The 24,587-nt window shown below is 40.1% G+C and overlaps 2 protein-coding genes across 3 annotated transcripts in view; one reads left to right on the forward strand and one right to left on the reverse strand.

Annotated features, from left to right (window-relative positions):
* Positions 1-24,587, forward strand: part of SGCE (sarcoglycan epsilon) — a 114,177-nt gene that overhangs the window by 16,352 nt on the left and 73,238 nt on the right. The window lies entirely within an intron of this gene.
* PEG10 (paternally expressed 10) lies at positions 20,218-24,186 on the reverse strand. Its single transcript, XM_061198554.1, is given in 2 exon segments — positions 20,218-23,013; positions 23,016-24,186. Coding segments are annotated over 2 exon segments (2,064 nt in total). The 5' UTR covers positions 23,905-24,186; the 3' UTR covers positions 20,218-21,838.

Here is a 24,587-nt window from a genome sequence, read left to right on the forward strand (position 1 = left end):
CTAAAGATTTTCAGGATAATGGGAGAAGAACCAAAAATGCCTTGGGAAATTTGCAGGAAATGAAGAAATACAGATAAAGAGTAAGAGATTTGGAGAGTGGGGAAAGCAATGGAATTAACTTTATTTAAATAATATCTTGATACAGATATGGGGAAATATGCTGAAAAGAGGGCATGGAGCAATATCATGACAGGCAATCTTCTTGAGAAGGAGTTCAGGGTAGTGTTTGTAAAGATGATCAAATAACTAGAGTGAAAAATGGATGCACAGAGTGAGAAGTCAGAAGTTTTTAACAGAGTTAGAAAATATAAAGAACAACCAAACAGACATGAAGACTACAATACTGAAATGAAAAATACACTAGACGGAATTAACAGTAGACTAAACGATGCAGAGAAACAGATCAGCGAGCTGAAAGACAGAGTAACTGAAATCACTGATGCTGAAGAGAAAAAAGAATGAAAAGAAATGAGGATAGTTTAAGAGATCTCTGGGACAACATCAAGCACACGAATATTTGCATTTGCACTAATATTTGCTTTTATTTCCTTTGATTTAGGAGACAGATCCAAAAAAATACTGCTATGATTTATGTCAAAGAGTGTTCTGGCTCTGTTTTCTTCTAGGAGTTTTATGTTTTCCAGTCTTACATTTAGGTCTTTAATCCATTTTTAGTTTATTTTTGTACATGGTGTTAGAGAATGTTCTAACTTCATTCTTTTACAGGTAGCTGTTCAGTTTTCCCAGCACGACTTACTGAAGAGAAAGTCTTTTCTCCGTTGTGTATTCTTGCCTCCTTTGTCATAGATGAATTGACGATATATGCATGGGTTTATTTCTGGGCTCTCTATTCCGTTCCATCGATCTGTTTTTGTGCCAGTACCATACTGTTTTGATTGCTGTAGCTTTGTAGTATACTCTTAAGTCAGGGAGTGTGATTCTTTCTTGCTTGCTTGCTTGCTTGCTTGCTTTCTTCCTTGCTTTCTTCCTGCCTCCCTCCCTCCCTCCCTTCCTTCCTTCCTTCCTTCCTTCCTTTTTCTTTCTTTCTTTCTCAAGAATGTTTTGGCTATTCAGGGTCTTTTGTGTTTCCATACAAATTTTTAAATGATTTGTTCTAGTTCTGTGAAAAATGCCATTGGTATTTTGATAGGGATTGCACTGAATCTGTAGATTGCCTTGTAGTATGGTCATTTTAACAATATTAATTCTTCCAATCCATGAATATGTTATACCTTTCCATCTGTTTGTGTCATCTCCAATTTCCTTCATCAGTGTCTTACAGTTTTCTGAGTATAGGTATTTTACCTCCTTAGGTAAGTTTATTCCTAGGTATTTTATTCCTTTTGATGTGATTGTAAATGAGATTGTTTCCTTAACTTCTCTTTCTCATAGTTTGTTGTTATCATATAGAAATGCAATCGTTATTTTTAAAAAAAGATTTATTTATTTATTTATTTATTTATTTATATTTTGGCTACATCAGGTCTTAGTTGTGGCACGTGGTATCTTTTGTCACGGCATGCAGGCTTCTCTCTCGTTGTGGCGTACGGGGTCCAAAGCGTGTGGGCTTTGTAGTGTGTGGCATGCAGGCTCTAGTTGAGGTGTGTGAGCTCAATAGTTGTGGCGTGCAGGATTGGTTGCCCTGCGGCATATGGGATCCTAGTTCCCTGACCAGTGATCGAACACGTGTCCCCTGCATTGAAAGGCGGATTCTTTACCACTAGACCACCAGGGAAGTCCCTGCAATAGATTTTTGTATATTAATTTGTATCCTGCAACTTTACCAGATTCATTGATGAACTCTAATAGTTTTCTGGTGGTGTCTTTAGGATTTTCTATGTATAGTGTCATATCATCTGCAAACAGTGACAGTTTTACTTTTTCTTTTCCAATTTGGATTTCTTTTTCTTGACTGATGGCTGTGGGTAGGACTTTCAATACTGTGTTGAATAAAAGTGGTTGAGAGTGGAAATCCTTTTCTTGTTCCTGATCTAGAGGAAATGTTTTCAGCTTTTCACCTTTGAGTATGATGTTAGCTATGGGCTTGTCATATATGGCCTTTATTATGTTGAGGTATGTTCCCTCTATGCTCGCTTTCTGGGAGAGTTTATCATAAATGGATATTGAATTTTGTCAAAAGCTTTTAGTGCATCTATTGAGATATCATAAAATTTTTATCCTTCATTTTGTTAACGTGGTGTATCACATTGATTGATTTGCAGATGTTGAAAAATGCTTGCATCCCTGAAATAAACCCCACTTGATCATAGTGTATGATCCTTTTAATGTATTGTTGAAGTCAGTGTACTAATATTTTGTTGAGGATTTTTGCATCTGTGATTGTCAGGGATGTTGTCCTGTAGTCTTCTTTTCTTGTAGTGTTCTTACCTAGTTTTGGTATATGTAATGCTGTTCTCATAAAATGAATTCAGAAATGTTCCCACCTCTTCTGTTTTTTAGAAGATTGTGAGATTTTTTGGTATTAATTCTTCTTTAAATATTTGGTAGAATTCATCTGTGAAGCCATATGGTCCTGAACTTTTTTTTTAATGCTAATAGTATATTTTATTTAATGCATTATAAAAAAACTATTGTAATTTTAACATGTAATCAATAAAGATTATTAATATATTTTACTTAAAAAAATCAAGTCTTCAACATCACGCGTACATTTTAAACTTAGAGCCCATCTCAGTTCACATTTCAAATAGGGATAGCCACATTTCAAATGCTCATTCACCACATGTGGCTAGTGGCTACCATGCTGAAGAGTGAAGATTTATACAACTCTTCCATGACTAATAAGAAATTCTGAATGTTTATAAAGACCATAGAGCAAATATGTTTCTTGATAAAGGCTAACTCACCCTTCAAGTCTTACCTCAAAGTCATCTCTTCTGTAAGACTTTTGCTGAGCATCCTGGCCATAACATCCCATACATATTTTCCTAACGTATGTTATAATGTTATATAATTATTGCATTATATAATATTTGATTTTTTCTTATACAAAATGTTGATCTTAAAGGCAAGAGCTGTCTGCATATCTATAGTCATAGTACCTTGCCTGTACTTTATCAATTTAACAAATATTTATTGAGTGCATACTGTCAAGCTCTGTTCTTTGTGCTTTAGATATATCTTTGTAGAATAAGATCACTGCCCTAATAGGGCTTACAATTTTGGAAAATCTGTGCTCAGTAAAAAATATTGTTGAAGTAAGTGAAATTCAGGTGTTAACATTTTGGTAGTAGTCTGTAAACAATGGGTTAAACTTAAGAAAGTGATATTTAACAGGTATACATATAAAGTCTTGCAATTTGATTTAAAACAAAAACTTTCTACAGAGTTTTAGGGAAAAATCTGTAGAAAAAAATCTAGGAAAAAAATAGGGAAAAATCTGTTTTAATGGTAGTTTACATGACTGAGTGGTTTTTTTTATTGTAATTATATTTGATGTATGATATTATATAAATTATATAATTATATTTATATTATATAAATTTCAGGTGTACAACAGAATGATTCATGCTTTTAAAGGTTATATTCCATTTATATTTATTATAAAATATTGGCTATATTCCCTGTATTGTACAATATATCCTTGGAGCTTATTTATTTTATACATAGTAGTTTGTATCTCTTAATCCCCTACTCCTATCTTGACCCTTCCCCCTTCCCTTTCCCCACTGGTAACCACGAGTTTGTTCTTTATATCTGTGAGTCTTTTTCTTTTTTGTTATATTCACTAGTTTGTTTTACTTTTTAGATTCCACATATAAGTGACATTATACAGTATTTGACTTTCTCTGTCTGACTTATTTCACTTAGCATTATACCCTGCAAGTCCATCCGTATTGTTACAAATGGCAAAATTTCATTCTATTTAATAGCTGAGTAACATTCCATTGTGTGTGTGTGTGTGTGTGTGTGTGTGTGTGTGTGTGTGTGTATATATATATATATATATATATATATATATATGCCATATCTCCTTTATCCGTTCATCTGTTGATGGACACTTAGGCTACTTCCATATCTTGGCAATTGTAAATAATGCTCCTATGAACATTGGGGTGCATGTATCTTTTCAAATAAGTGTTTTTGTTTTTTTCAGATATATACCCAGGAGTGGAATTGCTGAGTCTATGGCAGCTCTATTTTGAGTTTTTTGAGAAACCTCTGTACTGTTTTCCACAGTGGCTTTACCAATTTACATTTGCACAATAGTGTACAAGGGTTCCCTTTTCTCCACATCCTTGCCAATATATGTTATTTGTGGAATGTACCTCAACATAATAAAGGCCATATGTGACAAGCCCACAGCTTACATCATACTCACAGCTGACAGCTTTTTCTCCAAAATTGGGAACAAGACAAGGCTGCCCACTCTCACCACTTTTATTCAACATAGTATTGGAAGTTTTAGCTTGAGCAGTTAGGCAAGGAAAAGAAATAAAAGTCCTCCAAATAGCAAAGAAAGAAGTAAATCTGTCTCTATTTGAAGGTGACATGATATTATATATAGAAAACCCTAAATACTCCACACAAAAGCTGTTATACTAATAAATGAATTCAGCAAAGCTGCAGGGTACATAATCAATAAACAGATATCAGTTGCATTTCTATACACTAATAACAAACTATCAGAAAGAGAAATTAAGAAAACAATCCCATTTACAATTGCATCAAAAAGAATGATATACCTAGGAATATTTTAGCCAAGGAGGCCAAAGACCTGTCAACTGAAAGCTAAGGTACTGATGAAAGTAATAGATCATATAAATAAATGGAAAGGTATTCCATGCTCATGAATTGGAAGAATTACTGTTGTTAAAATGTCCATACTGCCCAAAGCAATCTATAGATTCAATACAATCTCTATCAAAATTCCAATGGCACTTTTCACAGAAATAGAATAAACAATCCTAAAATTTGTATGGAACCACAAAAGATCATGAATAGCCAAAGCAACCTTGAGAAAGAAGAACAAAGCTAGAAGCATCTTGCTTCCTGATTTCAAACTATATTACTAAGCTATAGCAATCAAAACAGTATGGTATTGATGTGAAAACAGACACACAGATCAGTGAAACAGAATACAGAGCAAAGAAATAAACCCACATCTGTATGGTCAATTAATATATGTCAAAGGAGCCAAGAATATACAATGAGGAAAGGATGGTTTCTTCAATAAATGGTACTGAGAAAACAGGACCACTATCTTACACTGTACCCCAAAATCAACTTAAATGGATTAAAGACTTGAACGTCAGACCTGAAACCATAAAACTCCTAGAAGTAAATATGTGGCAAGCTCGTTGACCTCCGTCTTGGCAATGATTTTTTGCATTTGACGCCAAAAGCAAAGGCAACAAAGGCAAAAATAAATAAGTGGGACTAAATCAAACTAAAATACTTCTGCACAACAAAGGAAACCATGAAGAAAATGAATAGGCCCACAAATGTGAGAAAATATTTGCAAATCATATATCTGATAAGGGGTTAATATCCAAAATATATAAAGAACTCATACAACTCAACAACAGAAAAACAATCTTATATAAAAACATGCAGAGGATCTGAATAGACATTTTTTCACAGAAAACATACAGGTAGCCATCAGGTACAAGAAAAGATGCTTAAAATCAGTAATCATCAGGGAAATACAAATCAAAACCACAATGAGGTATCACCTCACACCTATTGAAATGGCTATCATCAAAAAGGCAAGAGGGGCTTCCCTGGTAGCGCAGTGGTTGAGAGTCCGCCTGCCAATGCAGGGGACACGGGTTCGATCCCTGGTCCGGGAAGATCCCACATGCAGCTGAGCAACTAAGCCCATGCGCCACAACTACTGAGCCTGCACTCTAGAGCCTGCAAGCCACAACTACTGAGCCCGTGTGCCACAACTACTGAAGCCTGTGTGCCTAGAGCCTGTGCTGTGCAACAAGAGAAGCCACCGCAATGAGAAGCCCACACACTGTAACAAACAGTGACCCCTGCTCGCCGCAACTAGAGAAAGCCTGCACACGGCAACGAAGACCCAACACAGCCAAAAATAAATAAATGAAATAAATTTATTTTTTAAAAAAAGATGGCCTCTCAGTTTAAAAAAAAAGGGCAAGAAATAACAAGAATTGGAAAGATGTGGGTAAGAGGGAATCCTTGTGCACTGTTGGTGGGAATGTAAATTGGTGCAGCCACTGTGGAAACAGTATGGAGGTTCTTCAGAAAGTTAAAACAAAACTACCACATGATCTACTTCTGGACATTTATGCAAAGTAAATGACAGCATTAACTCAAAAAGATATCTGCACCCCCAGGTTTATTGCAGCATTATTTACAATAGCCGAGAAAGAAACACCCTTAGTGTCCATTGATAGATGAATGGATAATATATATATATATATATATATATATATATATATATATATATATATATACACACACACACACACACACACACAATGGAATATTATTCAGTCATAAAAATATGAAATCTTGCCATTTATGACAACACGGATGGACCTTGAAGATATTATGCTAAGCGAAATAAGTCAGACAGAGAAAGACAAATACCATATGATCTCGCTAACTTGTGGAATCTAAAGAAAATCATAGATACAGATTGGTGGTTACTAGAGGTGGGGGATGGAGGGTGTGTGAATGGGTGAGGGTTGTCAAAAGGTACTAACTTCCAGTTATTAAAAAATAGTCCTGTGGATATAATGATAGCATGGTGTCTATCGTTAATAATAGTGCATTAACATATTTGAAAGTCGCTAAGGGAGTAATTTTAAAAATTCCTCACCACAAGAAAGAAAAAAATGTGTGGCAATGGACGTTAACTGAACTTACTGTGCTGGTCATTTCACAATCTATACATGTATTGAATCATTATGTTGTACACCTGCAATTAGTATAATGTGTCAATTAAATCTCCATAAAAATTAATCCAAAAAATTTTTTAAAGACGCACTTTACTCCACATCTAACTTCCTGTGTTCATTCTCAAGCAGGGTCAAAAGAGGAGAGTGGTAATCAGTGAACACTCTCCCCAAACCCAGCTTTGATTTTGGTGAGTTTTAGCACCTAGTAACAAGGCTTAAACCTAGTTCTCAGAATTGGGCATTATTTCACTGTTGTACTGACACAAAATTGGTAATTTGATATACAGATTTTGTGGCCCTAAAGCTAATAAAATGCCATTACCTTACTTGTGATTAATCTTAAGAATTGCAGGCAGTGATGAAACTTGAGGTGGTACTCAGGTGTTCATTTCAAAGTTACAGAAATGAACAATATATAGTCTTGAAGTCAATTTAGGTTTAGAAGGTAGGATGCTGTGTTTTTTATTAGGCTTATTCTAACATCAGGTTCTTTCAATAATGTTGAAACCTCTTAGAATAGATAAAATGTTTTTTGTTATCTTTTAAAATAATTTAATCTATAATGAATTTTCATGACTGGCTGTCTCTGGCTATAACTTGCACCTATTTCTTCCTTGGTTTATGACATGGACTGCTTGAAAAGAAGTAGCCAGTGATACAAAGTTATATAACTGATCATTTTAATTCAGCTACTTTCTTATGTTAGGACTATAAGGCTGGATATAAAACAGTAATTAATGATCTTTCAGAGTAATTAATAATCATTATTGTCCTGGATCAAAATGTTATTCTGTAAATTAACCTGAGTTTCCAGGAAGCAAGATTTCTGATGTACATGTGTCATCTATCTCTAGTGATTATCTGGAAATAGAATTAGGGAGATTTAGTGTATGCTAAAAGGGTTTCTTTTATTTATTTATTTATTTATTTATTTATTTATTTATTTGGCTGCATTAGGTCTTTGTTGCTGCACGTCTTTGTTGCTGCACGTGGGCTTTCTTTAGTTGCGGCGAGTGGGGGCTACTCTTCATTGTGGTGCACAGGCTTCTCATTGTGTTGGCTTCTCTTGTTGTGGAGCACAGGCTCTAGGCGCAAGGGCTTCAGTAGTTGTGGCATGTGGGCTTCAGTAGCTGTGGCTCGCGGGCTCTAGACCTCAGGCTCAGTAGTTGTGACACACAAGCTTATTTGCTCTGCGGCATGTGAGATCTTCCCCGCCCAAGGCTCGAACCCATGTCCCCTGCATGGGCAGGTGGATTATTAACCACTGCGCCACCAGGGAAGACCTAAAAGGGTTTCTTGGAAGGTTAATTTGGGAGGAGAGGGTCATCTAGCCTCCCTTTCTCTTGTTGATCCTTTCTAATTCTCATTTAAACACTAATAAAAACAAACACTTGAGAAATTTAGTGTATTCTAGAAAAAATATCAAATGCCAAACATTAAGAAAGATTCTTTGTCTGCACTAAATGATGATTAAATTGTGCCTGGTCACAAATAACTTGGGTAACAATGGTGCCTAAGAAAGTTGGGGTACCCTGGCAGGAGAATCCTTGGGTACTCATCCTTTAATTGCATTTGGTATCTCAGTGTAAGGTCTGTGCATTGTGTCCCCCAAACCTAGTCTACTGTCTGGCACATTAAAAGAAATCAATAATTATTGAACACACACATTTATTTATTTAAATATTTATTATTTATCCCCCTAGATTCTTCTCTATATATATTCAAAGAAGCCAAAACACACACGCGCACACACACACACACACACACACACTTTTTTTTTTAAACATTTTTATTGGAGTATAATTGCTTTACAATGGTGTGTCAGTTTCAGCTTTATAACAAAGTGAATCAGTTATACATATACATATGTTCCCATATCTCTTCCCTCTTGCGTCTCCCTCCCTCCCACCCTCCCTATCCCACCCTTCTAGCTGGTCAAAAAGCACCAAGCTAATCTCCCTGTGTTATGCGACTGCTTCCCACTAGCTATCTATTTTACATTTGGTAGTGTATATATGTCCATATATACACTACCACTCTCTCACTTTGTCCCAGCTTACCCTTCCCCCTCCCCGTGTCCTCAAGTCCATTCTCTAGTAGGTCTGCGTCTTTATTCCTGTCTTGCCCCTAGGTTCTTATGACCTTTTTTTTCTTTTTTTTTTTAAGATTCCATATATATGTGTTAGCGTACGGTATTTGTTTTTCTCTTTCTGACTTACTTCACTCTGTATGACAGACTCTAAGTCCATCCACCTCACTACAAATAACTCAGTTTCGTTTCTTTTTATGGCTGAGTAATATTCAATTGTATATATGTGCCATATCTTCTTTATCCATTCATCTGTCGATGGACACTTAGGTGGCTTCCATGTCCTGGCTATTGTAAATAGAGCTGCAATGAACTTTGTGGTACATGACTCTTTCTGAATTATGGTTTTCTCCGGGTATATGCCCAGTAGTGGGATTGCTGGGTCGTATGGTAGTTCTATTTTTAGTTTTTTAAGGCACCTCCATACTGTCCTCCATAGTGGCTGTATCAATTTACGTTCCCACCAACAGTGTATAAGGGTTCCCTTTTCTCCACACCCTCTCCAGCATTTATTGTTTGTAGATTTTTTGATGATGGCCATTCTGACTGGTGTGAGATGATATCGCATTGTAGTTTTGATTTGCATTTCTCTAATGGTTAATGATGTTGAGCATTCTTTCATGTGTTTGTTGGCAATCTGTATATCTTCTTTGGAGAAATGTCTATTTAGGTCTTCTGCCCATTTTTGGATTGGGTTGTTTGTTTTTTTGATATTGAGCTGCATGAGCTGCTTGTAAATTTTGGAGATTAATCCTTTGTCAGTTGCTTCATTTGCAAATACTTTCTCCCATTCTGAGGGTTGTCTTTTCGTCTTGTTTATGGTTTCCTTTGCTGTACAAAAGCTTTTAAGTTTCATTAGGTCCCATTTCTTTATTTTCGTTTTTATTTCCATTTCTCTAGGAGCTGGGCCAAAAAGGATCTTGCTGTGATTTATGTCATAGAGTATTCTGCCTATGCTTTCCTCTAAAAGTTTGATAGTGTCTGGCCTTACATTTAGGTGTTTAATCCATTTTGAGTTTATTTTTGTGTATGGTGTTAGGAAGTGTTCTAATTTCGTTCTTTTACATGTAGCTGTCCAGTTTTCCCAGCACCACTTATTGAAGAGGCTGTCTTTTCTCCATTGTATATTCTTGCCTCCTTTATCAAAGATAAGGTGACCATATGTGCGTGGGTTTATCTCTGGGCTTTCTATCCTGTTCCATTGATCGATATTTCTGTTTTTGTGCCAGTACCATACTGTCCTGATTACTATAGCCTTGTTGCATAGTCTGAAGTCAGCGAGCCTGATTCCTCCAGCTCCATTTTTCTTTCTCAAGATTGCTTTGGCTATTCGGGGTCTTTTGTGTTTCCATACGAATTGTGAAATTTTTTGTTCTAGTTCTGTGAAAACGCCAGTGGTAGTTTGATAGGGATTGCAGTGAATCTGTAGATTGCTTTGGGTAGTATAGTCATTTTCAAATTGTTGATTCTTCCAATCCAAGAATATGGTATATCTCTCCATCTATTTGTATCATCTTTAATTTCTTTCATCAGTGTCTTACAATTTTCTGCATAAAGGTCTTTTGTCTCCTTAGGTAGGTTTATTCCTAGGTATTTTATTCTTTTTGTTACAATGGTAAACGGGAGTGTTTTCTTAATTTCACTTTCAGATTTTTCATCATTAGTGTATAGGAATGCAAGAGATTTCTGTGCATTAATTTTGTATCCTGCTACTTTACCAAATTCATTGATTAGCTCCAGTAGTTTTCTGGTCGCATCGTTAGGATTCTCTATGTATAGTATCATGTCATCTGCAAACAGTGACAGCTTTACGTCTTCTTTTCCAATTTGGATTCCTTTTATTTCTTTTTCTTCTCTGATTGCTGTGGCTAAAACTTCCAAAACTATGTTGAACAATAATGGTGAGAGTGGGCAACCTTGTCCTGTTCCTGATCTTAGTGGAAATGATTTCAGTTTTTCCCCATTGAGGACAATGTTGGCTGTGGGTTTGTCATATATATGGCCTTCATTATGTTGAGGTAAGTTCCCTCTATGCCTACTTTCTGGAGGGTTTTTATCATGAATGGGTGTTGAATTTTGTCGAAAGCTTTCTCTGCATCTATTGAGATGATCGTATGGTTTTTCTCCTTCAGTTCGTTAATATGGTGTATCACATTGATTGATTTGCATATATTGAAGAATCCTTGCATTCCTGGGATAAACCCCACTTCATCATGGTGTATGATCCTTTTAATGTGCTGTTGGATTCTGTTTGCTAGTATTTTGTTGAGGATTTTTGCCTCTATGTTCATCAGTGATACTGGCCTGTAGTTTTCTTTCTTTGTGACATCTTTGTCTGGTTTTGGTATCAGGGTGATGGTGGCCTCGTAGAATGAGTTTGGGAGTGTTCCTCCCTCTGCTATATTTTGGAAGAGTTTGAGAAGGATAGGTGTTAGCTCTTCTCTAAATGTTTGATAGAATTCGCCTGTGAAGCCATCTGGTCCTGGGCTTTTGTGTGTTGGAAGATTTTTAATCACAGTTTCAATATCAGTGCTTGTGATTGGTCTGAATCCTGGTTCAGTTTCGGAAGGTTATGCATTTCTAAGAATTTGTTGATTTCTTCCAGGTTGTCCATTTTATTGGCATATAGTTGCTTGTAGTAATCTCTCATGATCCTTTGTATTTCTGTAGTGTTATTTGTTACTTCTCCTTTTTCATTTCTAATTCTATTGATTTGAGTCTTCTCCCTTTTTTTCTTGATGACTCTGGCCAATGGTTTATCAATTTTGTTTATCTTCTCAAAGAACCAGCTTTTAGTTTTATTGATATTTGCTATCATTTCCTTCATTTCTTTTTCATTTATTTCTGATCTGATCTTTATGATTTCTTTCCTTCTGCTAACTTTGGGGTTTTTTTGTTCTTCTTTCTCTAATTGCTTTAGGTGTAAGGTTAGGTTGTTTATTTGAGGTGTTTCTTATTTCTTAAGGTAGGATTGTTTTGCTATAAACTTCCCTCTTAGAACTGCTTTTACTGCATCCCATAGGTTTTGGGTCGTCATGTTTTCATTGTCATTTGTTTCTAGGTATTTTTTGATTTCCTCTTTGATTTCTTCAGTGATCTCTTGCTTATTAAGTAGTGTGTTGTTTAGCTTCCATGTGTTTGTATTTTTTACAGATTTGTTCCTGTAATTGATATCTAGTCTCATAGCATAGTGGTCAGAAAAGATACTTGATATGATTTCAATTTTCTTAAATTTACCAAGGCTTGATTTGTGACTCAAGATATGATCTATCCTGGAGAATGTTCCATGAGCACTTGAGAAGAAAGTGTATTCTGTTGTTTTGGGATGGAATGGCCTATAAATATCAATTAAGTCCATCTTGTTTAATGTATCATTTAAAGCTTTTGTTTCCTTATTTATTTTCATTTTGGATGATCAGTCTATTGGTGAAAGTGGGGTGTTAAAGTCCCCTACTATGATTGTGTTACTGTCGGATTCCCCTTTTATGGCTGTTAGTATTTGCCTTATGTATTGAGGTGCTGCTATGTGGGGTGCATAAATATTTACAATTGTTATATCTTCTTCTTGGATTGATCCCTTGATCATTATGTACTGTCCTTCTTTGTCTCTTGTAATAGTCTTTGTTTTACAGTGTATTTTTTCTGATATGAGAATTGCTACTCCAGCTTTCTTTTGGTTTCCATTTGCATGGAATATCTTTTTCCATCCCCTCACTTTCAGTCTGTATGTGTCCCTAGGTCTGAAGTGGGTCTCTTGTAGACAGCATATATACAGGTCTTGTTTTTGTATCCATTCAGCCAGTCTATGTCTTTTGGTTGGAGCTTTTAATCCATTTATATTTAAGGTAATTATCGATATGTATGTTCCTATTACCACTTTCTTAATTGTTTTGGGTTTGTTATTGTAGGTGTTTTCCTTCCCTTATGTTTCCTGCCTAGAGAAGTTCCTTTAGCATTTGTTGTAAAGTTGGTTTGGTGGTGCTGAATTCTCTTAGCTTTTGCTTGTCTGTAAAGGTTTTAATTTCTCTGTCAAATCTGAATGAGATCCTTGCTGGGTAGAGTAATCTTTGTTGTGGGTTTTTCCCTTTCATCACTTTAAATATGTCCTGCCACTCCCTTCTGGCTTGCAGAGTTTCTGCTGAAAGATCAGCTGTTAACCTTATGGGGATTCCCTTGTATGCTATTTGTTGCTTTTCCCTTGCTGCTTTTAATATTTTTTCTTTGTATTTAATTTTTGATAGTTTGATTAATATGTGTCTTGGCCTGTTTCTCCTTGGATTTATCTTGTATGGGACTCTCTGTGCTTCCTGGACTTGATTAACTATTTCCTTTCCCATATTAGGGAAGTTTTCAACTATAATCTCTTCAAATAGTTTATCAGTCCCTTTCTTTTTCTCTTCTTCTTCTGGGACCTCTATTATTCGAATGTTAGTGCATTGAATATTGTCCCAGAGGTGTCTGAGACTGTCCTGAATTCTTTTCATTCTTTTTTCTTTATTCTGCTCTGCAGTAGTTACTTCCACTATTTTATCTTCCAGGTCACTTATTCGTTCTTCTGCCTCAGTTATTCTGCTGTTGATTCCTTCTAGAGAATTTTTAATTTCATTTATTGTGTTGTTCATGATTGTTTGTTTGCTCTTTAGTTCTTCTAGGTCCTTGTTAAACGTTTCTTGTATTTTCTCCATTCTATTTCCAGGATTTTGGATCATCTTTACTATCATTATTCTGAATTCTTTTTCAGGCAGACTGCCTATTTCCTCCTCATTTGTTAGGTCTGGTGGGTTTTTGCCTTGCTCCGTCATCTGCTGTGTGTTCCTCTGTCTTCTCATTTTGCTTAACTTACTGTGTTTGGGGTCTGCTTTCCGCAGGCTGCAGGTTCGTAGTTCCCATTGTTTTTGGTGTCTGTCCCCAGTGGCTAAGGTTGGTTCAGTGGGTTGTGTAGGCTTGCTGGTGGAGGGGACTAGTGCCTGTGTTTTGTTGGATGAGGCTGGGTCTTGTCTTTCTGGTGGGCAGGTCCACGTCTGGTGGTGTGTTTTGGGGTGTCTGTGACCTTATGATTTTATGTAGCCTCTCTGCTAACGAGTGGGGTTGTGTTCCTGTCTTGCTAGTTGTTTGGCATAGGGTGTCCAGCATTGTAGCTTGCTGGTCATTGAGTGGAGCTGGGTCTTGGCATGGAGATGGAGAGTTCTGGGAGATTTTTGCCGTTTGATATTACGTGGAGCTGGGAGGCCTCTGGTGGACCAGTGTCCTGAACTTGGCTCTCCCACCTCAGAGGCACAGCCCTGATGCCTGGCTGGAGCACCAAGAGCCTGTCATCCACATGGCTCAGAATAAAAGGGAGAAGAAAGGAAAGAAAGAAAGAAAAAGATAAAATGAAATAAAAGTTATTAAAATAAAAAACAAGAAATAATTATTTTAAAAAAAATTTTTAAGTAATTAAAAAAAAAAGAAAGAAGAGAACAACCAAACCAGAAAACAAATCTACCAGTGATAACAAGTGCTGAAAACTATACTTAAAAACAAAACAAACAAACAAAAAAACGGGCAGAGAGAACCCTAGGACAAATGGTAAAAGCATAGCTATACAGAGAAAATCACACACAGAAGCATACACATATACACTCACAAAAAGAGAAAAAGGGAAAAATATATATATATCGTTGCTTCCAAGTACACCTCCTCAATTTGGGATGATTCGTTGTCTATTCAGGTATTCCACAGATGCAGGGTACATCAAGTTGACTGTGGAGATTTAATCTGCTGCTCCTGAGGCTGCTAGGAGAGATTTCCCTTTCTCTTCTTTGTTCACACAGCTCCTGGGGTTCAGCTTTGGATTTGGCCCAGCCTCTGCGTGTAGGTCGCCTGAGGGCATCTCTTCTTCCCTCAGACAGGAGGGGGTTAAAGGAGCAGCTGATTAGGGGGCTCTGGCTCCCTCAGGCCGGGGGAGGGACAGGTACGGATTTGGGGCGAGCCTGCGGTGGCAGAGGCCGGCAGGTCGTTGCACCAGCCTGAGACGTGCCATGTATTCTCCCGGGGAAGTTGTCCCTGGGTCACGGGACCCCGGCAGTGGTGGGCTGCACAGGCTCCCGGGAGGGGCGGTGTGGATAGTGACCTGTGCTTGCACACAGGCTTCTTGGTGGCTGCAGCATCAGCCTTAGCGTCTCGTGCCCGCCTCTGGGGTCCGCGCTGATAGCCACGGCTCGCGCCCGTCTCTGGAGCTCCTTTAAGCGGCGCTCTTAATCCCCTTTCCTCACGCACCAGGAAACAAAGAGGCAAGAAAAAGTCTCTTGCCTCTTCGGCAGCTCCAGACTTTTTCCCGGACTCCCTTCCGTCTAGCTGTGGCTCACTAGCACCCTTCAGGCTGTGTTCAGCCACCCAACCCCAGTCCTCTCCCTGGGATCCGACCTCCGAAGCCCGAGCCTCAGCTCCCAGCCCCCGCCCGCCCCAGCGGGTGAGCAGACAAGCCTCTCGGGCTGGTGAGTGCTGGTCGGCACCGATCCTCTGTGCGGGAATCTCTGCGCTTTGCCCTCCGCACCCCTGTGGCTGCGCTCTCCTCCGTGGCTCCGAAGCTCCCCCCCTCCACCGCCTGCAGTCTCCGCCCGCAAAGGGGCTTCTAGTGTGTGGAAACCTTTCCTCCTTCACAGCTCCCTCCCACTGGTGCAGGTCCCGTCCCTATTGTTTTGTCTCTGTTTTTTCTTTTTTCTTTTACCCTACCTAGGTACGTGGGGAGCTTCTTGCCTTTTGGGAGGTCTGAGGTCTTCTGCCAGCGTTCAGTAGGTGTTCTGTAGGAGTTGTCCCACATGTAGATGTATTTCTGATGTATTGTGGGGAGGAAGGTGATCTCCACGTCTTACTCCTCCGCCATTTTGAAGCTCCTCTCCACACTTATTTATTATTTACTATTTATCCATCTAGATTCTTCTCTATATATATTCAAGAAAGCCAGGACACACACACACGTATTTATTTATTTACTTATTTATTTATTATTTATCCATGTAGATTGTTCTCTACATATGTTCAAGGAAGCCAGAACATACACACACACCCCTTTATTTATTATTTATTTATTTATTTATCTATCTAGATTCTTTATATATTTTTTGAAAAGCCAGAAAATGAGTAAAGGGTGGGGGTTGGGTATTTAATTTCTCCAGGAAAATATTAGATGCTTGGGTAATAAGTTAGTTATCACATATTTTATAGGTGTGTATCATATATTTTTTCATTATGTTGTGCAGTTCTTTATGAATTCAAAACCACTGGTCTTAGTTTTGATTGCCATTATGATTCCATGAATAATTTTGTTTACCCTCTTCTGCCATTAACTTCTTCCTTTTTGTAGTTCTTGATTTATCTGGAATTCATTAGTGTATTTTTTGAGGTATGGATCAAAAGCAGTTTTTCTCCGCATAATATTTAATTGCTTTTATTTGTTTTTATAATCTGTGTGTTTTCCCTTAATTTTTGTTTAATCATGTGGTTTAGGAAGAGAGGTGGGGGTCAGAAGGGAGAGGAGTCTAGGTGTAACAAAACAGGGATGTATAGGGTACTTCAGTTTCCTTTCAAAGTGGTTTGGATAATAGCTCTAACACCATATTGTCTACGTTATAAGTAACCCCCACCCCCCAAAGCAAGCATTTGTGTCCCACTACCAATTGTGCCAGTTCCACCCACCACCCAGCGCACCTTGGAGGCCTTGTGAACTCTGGGCTGGATGTGTAACTATTCAGGATAGTGTGCTTCCAAGGTGAGAGTTTTTAGGTTGTGTGTCCATCATTACCCCAGATCATTCCATATAGTCATCGTCTCCCATGTGTAATTCCCAATAAACGACTGTGTTTATGTCATCACCATGTCACATGAACCCAGTAACTCTTCAAAACTGGCACATCATTAAGAGTCCCTTTTTCAGGTTTTCTTTTTCTAAGGAGGGGGGAAGCTGGCAATCTGTTGGTGTTTTTCTTCCAGTTTTATTGAGCTATAACTGACATACATAAGTTTCAGGTATGCAGTATAATGGTTTGACTTACATATATTGTGAAATGATTACCATTATACATTTAGTTCAGGTTTTCTATATGCAGCCTATTATTCTACAACTCTAATGTTATTATGTTTTGAAATTTGATAGGTTGAGTGCCTCATGAACCTCATTTGTCACTTTTCCTTAGATAACTTTCATCACTCTGATATTGTTTTAGTGTTACTTGGCATTAAAAACATCTGTATCCTAATTTCTCTGCATGTCATACCTGACTATATTTGGTAATTTTTTGTCCTCACTGAAGTTTTAATAACTTTCTATTAATAAACCTCAAATATTCCAAGTAAAATTTATATAAAAAATAGTTTTATATGTCAGTAGAATCTCTATTAATTGTGTGGCTTTAATTTATATGTTAAAGTTTTGCAGTTTAAAAAGTTTTTTTATTATGTCCATAGAGTCACTATTAATTGTGTGGCTTTATTTTATACATTAACGTTTGCAGCAGGAATGATTTCATTGATTTCCTGGAGTATTCTGGGTAAATAATGGATACTGAGTTGCTTGATTGATGTATTCATTATACTACCCCCACCACTTCCCCACTTCCCCCCCTTCCCACCCCCAACCGCATCCTCTAGACCCCCTACCCTCCTAACTCCTCCTTCTTCCTTCACCCTCCCTTCTCCTCTCTCTCCACCCCTCCTTCCTCCTTCCCCCTCTCCCCTCTTCCTCACCCCTCCCTCCTTTCCTCTTCCCCTTCTCCCCCCTCCTTCCCTCCTTTCCTACTTCCCCCTCTCCCTCTCTCCCTTTCCTGTCCTCCCCCCCACCCTGTTCACTTTATGCCAGTGTATGCTGAAATGATCGAGACACAGTTTGCACTTAACCACTAAATCTTTATTGAATTTTTACTCTAACATCAATACAATATTAGTAAATAGAAACACAGAGTAAAGAGAAAACAGCAATAAAATGGGGAAGGGCAGGGAAGTGGGGCAGGAATAGGTAAGAGGTGTAGAGTTAGGGAAAAGGGGCAGGGGTAAGGAGGAGGGCTACTGACAGGGGCATAAGCAATGGTTCTTATTCATCACTTCCCTGTAACTTCCATGAATCTTTACCATCCATCATTATCAATTTCACTCCAGCAACAACTTCTCAAAGGGCATCTATCTATCCTAACTCTCTAAACGCTTTGCTTACAATCTCAATCCCTGGAGTGAATACCCAGGGCAGAGCAGCTCTATTAAATTATTTATCCAATCATCTTTGAACTTTCTCTCACTAGGTTTTTATCCATGTTCAATAGCCCTAAAAAGATTGATCTCCCTGCAGTTCCCTCCGAATTTATTTGAAATCTTTAGGAGTAGCAATCATAGGGTAAGGGATCACAAGTAAGTACACATGTCCACTTACAGAGATATCTAATATGTTATATCATGCTTTTTAACTAATCCCACCCACTTAAGATTACTTAATAGTCCCTCCCACTCTAAAATACTTATGACTATATATATCCCCAATTACTTATACTGATTACACAAAGATATAAAAACAATGCAATTTTCCACAGACCAATTTGATAGCATTCTACAATCTGAAACAACAAAGAACTTTCAGTCCCAACAGATGTGCATTCTTTCTTTAAGATGAAAACACAGCATGGTTCCCATCAGGCTCTTCATCTCTGCAGGTGGTCCTTCATCTCTGCCCAGGTCTTTCTAGCAGAGTGTTCTCTGTTGCCAATCTTGGAATTCTATCTGATGTTAGACATCTGTGGTGGATGATGACTGGATCAATTCAGGAGTCCAAGAGGTACCTGCAAACTTAAACAGAAATCCAGACTGCACTACGTAGATGTGCCCCTCTTATCTTGTGCACCTGCAAGTTCACTGTGCTAGCTCACATGATTTATTCCAACTAATTCTCCATTTTCCAGTATCTAATACAAATACCTCATTGCTCAAACTAAACTGACCCTTCAGAAATGTATGTAAACTTCCTCCGTTTCAAACAACCTAGCATGGTGACCTTAGCTAGTTCTCTCCACGTCCGCCTAACAATGGGAGCTTATACCTTCTTCCTTGATTTTTTTAATTAACACTGAAAATTTGGGCCAACAGTCAATCAATTTTGCCAGTTTGTTTCAAAAGGTAGACTGTCGGCTTTGCTTAATAATTTTGATGTTTTAATTTATTTATCTCCTTTGTTTCTATTTTGCTCCCTTTCCACCTTCTTTAGAGATTTAATTCTTTGCTTTCCCCTTTCTGATGAATAAGGCATTTTGTTGGGAAATGCCAAAAAAATTGTAAAGTATTCAATTGAAGTCGATCAACAGCAATGAAATAAATCACATGAGCGAAAGGAAACTTAATAAAATTCTGATTCTACAGAATAAATTTGAGATTACTTATCCTTACACCTACACTTCTAGATAGCATATATAGCTGTAGAGCATAGTACACACTGCCAAACAGGTTTTCACAAGCTTTACGAAACAGCCAAAAGCGTGTCAGGGACTTCATCCGTGAGTTGTTCACCCACACCACCATGCTCTCCCTGACAGTTGTTGTTGCCACATTTCCAGACTTCTGCTTGTAGTGATGGCAAATGTCCATGTGCACATGCCGGGGCTGCAGACAACAGCCCATTTCTAGGCCCTCTGCAGTTTGAAGATCAATTGACAACTGTAAATCTGACACAGAACAACTTAAATTCAAATGTATGGAGGATGGATTGGTATCTGAGGTAAACTGAAGTGACGCTTCAAAAAGTCCAGAAGCACAAATGCACCATTTAAAAAGTAATTACTCTAAAACACGAGTGACTGACAAGCTTTCTGCTTCCATTGGAAAAAAAAAAAAAGGAAAAGTTGTTTTGAATTAAATAGCCAATTAGGTATCTTCCTTGAATTTGTATATCATTTTGTGTGAGTTTTTAAAGGCCCAATCAAAAATAACTGAAATTATGGATGATGTTAAAACAGAAGTTTGAAGATGAACGGGATGAACTATTATACAGGTACTCCAGTTCTGAGGAGCCTCTCATTCACAGTGTTGTAAGAGTTCACAGTAAAGAAATATTTTACACTACCTTACTTATCAATTTTAATTAATTTAACAATAAGACTTGGATAGTACTTTGTAATTCAATGGAAATAACTTTTGAAAGCAGAGTCACCACTTTAAAACACTGTTAAAAGGACACTATCAACCTACAGCTAAAACTTTTAAGTATCTAAACATGCAAGGATAAGGGTGGGTGATAATGAATATGTGAAAGATGATGTTGATGAAAAGTGAAACTTCACCATTAGACTCCTCTTCATGACAGGCAATTTGAAATATACACCATGTTGTTTTTCTACTGCTCAAACTGTTGGAGACTGTGTGTTGAAACACATGCTCCGAGAAGCCTGCCAAGAAGCCAGCAAAATAAGAGTCTCAGCAGCCAGGCAGGAAGGATGACACAAATCCTGCAGCAGGGTTAGTGGCAGTAGTAAACAGAAAGAGAGAGGTTAGACAAACAGTTCAAGGTAGTAGCAAGGGACCAGGCTAAAGGAAGTCAGGCAGTCCCAGGTTAGCACAAAGCGTCCAGGAGACACCAGCTGATGTCACTGGATTGAAGACAACTCTTGTGTTGTCTGTTGCTTTGAGTTGCTTTTGGAGGCCTTTCATTCCTTGGCAGCTTATCGGCTCCATCCCCTAGAGGGTGCTAAAATCATTCCCCCTCCCTAAGCATCCTAGTGCTACAGTCTAGTGAGGGGACTGATGATGAAATGCCCAGATGCAGATGGAGGCAGAGACATGGATAGATGCTCCCAAGACTTCAGGTGATGCTCTTCCAGCCAATTAACAACGCTCTTAAAAATTCTTTCTGAAGTTCCAGGTCAAGGTGGTAACATTAACTTTGAGTCTCCCCTTTAAGAGCTGGGTACGGGGACTTAGGAGTCCTTTTGATTTGCTACTCGTTAGCCCTCATACGTGACTGAGAGGTGATCACATTTCACAAACATCTAACACACCTGGAGCCACCACTAGTCTCTGGTTACCAGGTTTAAGGTTTTGTGGAAGCCATTGCTGGCATGGTGATGGTAAGGTGTTGTGACAAAGCCAGAGTTATTGGGTACATGTGATTTGCACCAGGATGTGAAGGCACACTCAAACATGCCAACGTCCATCTGAGCGTACTTCCTTCCGAGGCCTGAGGTGTTTCTGTTGCAGGGGTTTTGCCTGCTCCTGGGGGAACCAGTCGAGTTGCTGCTCCTTGCGTCATGAAAGTGGAGTTTGAAGATGGTGAAGTTTCAAAGGGTGCAGCAAAAGAATCATGGAAGCCGTTTCACACTGCACCAATAATTGTGGCTTCCTTAATAAGGCCTCGGTCCTCCAAAGATGTAAAGAGAGTACCGAAACTGCAAGAAAAGTCATGTCCTCCTCCTCCTTGTCTCCCCCTCCATAAAGAAAACAGCATTTCCTGTGTTTGCATCAGCTTCTCAGTAACTATTAAATGAGGAACATGGCAGCCAATAATTCATATGGTGACAGAGGTTTCAGCAGGTAAAACCCAGGCTTCCAGGGTTTGCTGGGAAGTAAACTTATTACGAATTTTAATTAGATTGGCAGTTAAGGTGGAAAACAGAGATAATTTGTTGGTAAATATTTTGTCACTCCCACCAAACAGTGGAGGTCTGTTGGTGCTTTAGGATGTGCCCCAGTCCAGGGTGGCCCTGACCTTCTGTAGCCGTTTCAGAGAAAACCTGTGCCTCAGGTTGGTCTGAAGGTGCAATAGCCCAATTTAGCACGCAGTCACTGATTGAGAAGCTGAACAGGAGTTCATTTCGAGGGGAGAGATCCTGAAGGACATGATGCGTATTTACATGGTGCTGTAAGACGGCGGCGGCGGTGGCGGTGGGGGTGGCGGCGGCGGCTGTGGCGGTGGGTACTGGGGCACTGGTGGCTGGCGGTACCAATGCGGATTCCAGGTGATCATCACAGGGACATAGAGCGATCGCCCCTGTCCATCTCGCCCCACGGGGTACCAGGCGAATCCTACCGGGTAGGTCGGGTACGTGGCATATGCAGGGTAGGTCGGATATCCTGGTATTTGAGGTACGTATTCAGTGTACGTCGCCAGGTGAGCTTGGTCTTCTAAATTTGGAATAGAGAGTCGAGGATACTGATTCTGGATGGTGAAATTGTTGGGAGCTCGGCAGTCATAAGAAACTTGCAGTTTCCACCCCCTTTTCACTTGGAGAACTTGGGCTCCGTTGGGTGCGACAGTGGGAGTAATGAGCCCATCTTTCACGTTTCGGGCCACAAAATCTCGCAGAGCTGCCATTTCGGGTTCCGACAGTGAGTACACGTGTCCACTGGGAATACTGTGTGCTCCAGGGATCATTTCTATGCTGGGGTCAACCAGACGGTGGTCTGGGTAGACGTTTTCATCTACTGGAGTGTACACATTCTGGACGTAGTAATACCTCACGGGTTGGTAAACTCTGTATCCTTCCACTGGGTAATAGAATGATGGTTGTGCTGGTGGTGGGAGCGGGGGTGGTATCGGAGAGTACATCCGGCAGTGGTATCGGCAATATTCAGAATCGAAGACAATCGATCGGGTGCTCCACGTGATGTTGGGATCGTGTGTGCTCAGCCAGCGCACCCCTAGGACGATGGGGAAGAACGGAGACTGAGTCACATCGAATGACAGCACCTCACGGTGATCTCCCAAGTCGACGATCAAGTCGTGCGTTTCGTGGACAACTGGGCCCGATGCTATTGGACGTCCATCAATCGCTTCTACAAGTATTGGCCAGTCCTTGACTCTCAGAGGAATGCCATTCTGGGCAACGTATTCGTGATCAATGAAGTTGCCGGAAGCACCAGAATCGATCATGGCTCGGACAAACAGGGTGTGTCTGCCCGGAAGATGAATCTGGAGCATCACTTGCAAGTGTGGCGATGAAGCAGCATCATCTTGTGGGGACCTTATTAATTCCGGCCCGGTCGCTGAAGGTCCCTCTACAGCGGGGCCGGGGAGTTTCCCGCCGGCGAAGCCTTGGAGGCCTTGGCAGGACAGTTGTCGGCGTAGTGACCTCCATTCCCACAGTAGAGGCACAGGTTCAGCTTTCGGCGTCTTTCTTTTTCTTCCTGGGTCAGGCGCATGCGGGCACCTCCCACGGGCTCAGTCGGATCTACCTGGTGGTGGGTGTTGACGTGAGGCATCACCAGCGCACGTGGCGGGGAGCGCGGTTTGCGGGCGGCAGCTGCCCGGGCCAGCCTTCTCTCGATGTGGATGCACTGGCCGATCAGTGCGGACAGCGACTTGGCGACTTCGAGGCGCGACAGCTCCGCCTGAATATGGTCGCTGAGGCCCTCGTGGTACTGGTCAATCAGGGCAGGCTCATTCCAATCCAGGTCCTGTGCTATCATCTGGAAAGCGTTGGAATAGTCGATGACTGACCCCATGCCTTGGCGCAGACGTCTGATCTTGCGTTTGGCAGCCTCGCGCCGCTGAGGGTCTTCAAAGACGTGCTTCATTTCGGTCATGAAGGCTGGGTAGTTGTGCATCAGGTAGTGGGATCGCTCAAGCTTGGCGGAGGCCCAGCGGGCAGCACGGCCGGTCATCATGCTTGTCACGAAGCAGACACGCACGCGATCAACGGAGAAATCTCTGGTGCTCTTTTCCATGAAGAGCTGGCACTGGGCCATGAAAGGCACCAGCATGTCTGGGTTGCCGTCGAACTTCTCGGGAAGGTCTTCTGGGCTCTCCTCCTCGATCGGAGTGGCTGGGGCGGCAGCGGCTGCAGCTCCGCAGAGCTCAATGTCATCTTCCTCCTCCTCAGGGGCGGGCTCCACCTGCTCGCGGAGGGAGGTGTTCTCCTCTGTGAGTTTCTGTACCTGGTTCTGCAGGTTGTTGTTCTCCTCAGACTGCTTCATGACCTTCTCTCTGAGGTTGTTGATCTCTTCAGAGAGATCCTCCCGCCTTCGTTCGGCCAGGTTGGGGTTGTACTGGCCCCTCTGGCCGCTGCAGGGGGAGCTGGAGGGGGAGGCAGGATCGTTGGGGGGAGGAGGAGGAGGAGGAGGTGGGCAGTCGGGCCCCAGGGTGAGAGGTGGGGTGGGAGGAGACCTCCCAGGTGTAGCTTCACTCCGGTGGGGATGGAGGCCTGGGTCCTGGCCTCCTCTTCCACCCTTTCGCCTTTTGATTTTCAGAAGCTTTTTGTTTCTGTAAGTGAAGACAGAAGCATAAATTCAACATATACATTTAAAGCACCACAGTACAAAGAAGATTTTATCATTTAAAGTATCTACTAAAGTACTCTACACACATGAGCATTTAAAGCATCTCTTTGTTCTACTTGTTCACATCAATAGTTAATAAACAGACAAAAGCCCTGCAAAAAAGATATTAATCAATAGGACAGTAGATAATGAAAAGCAGCCTACTTTTTGATGTCCAAATGACTTTTTCCTCCTCAAGAATCATCTGTTCATCATGATTCAACAATACACAACTGTATCAACAGCACTATTACCTTTACTGACAAATAAAGAATGAGGAGACACTCCAAACAAGAAGTTTTATAAGGAGAGAGCAGAGCAAGAAACTTTCAAGCAAAGAT

This window comes from Eubalaena glacialis, chromosome 8 (assembly GCF_028564815.1).
Source record: "Eubalaena glacialis isolate mEubGla1 chromosome 8, mEubGla1.1.hap2.+ XY, whole genome shotgun sequence".
In the NCBI taxonomy this organism is placed as follows: Eukaryota; Metazoa; Chordata; class Mammalia; order Artiodactyla; family Balaenidae; genus Eubalaena; species Eubalaena glacialis.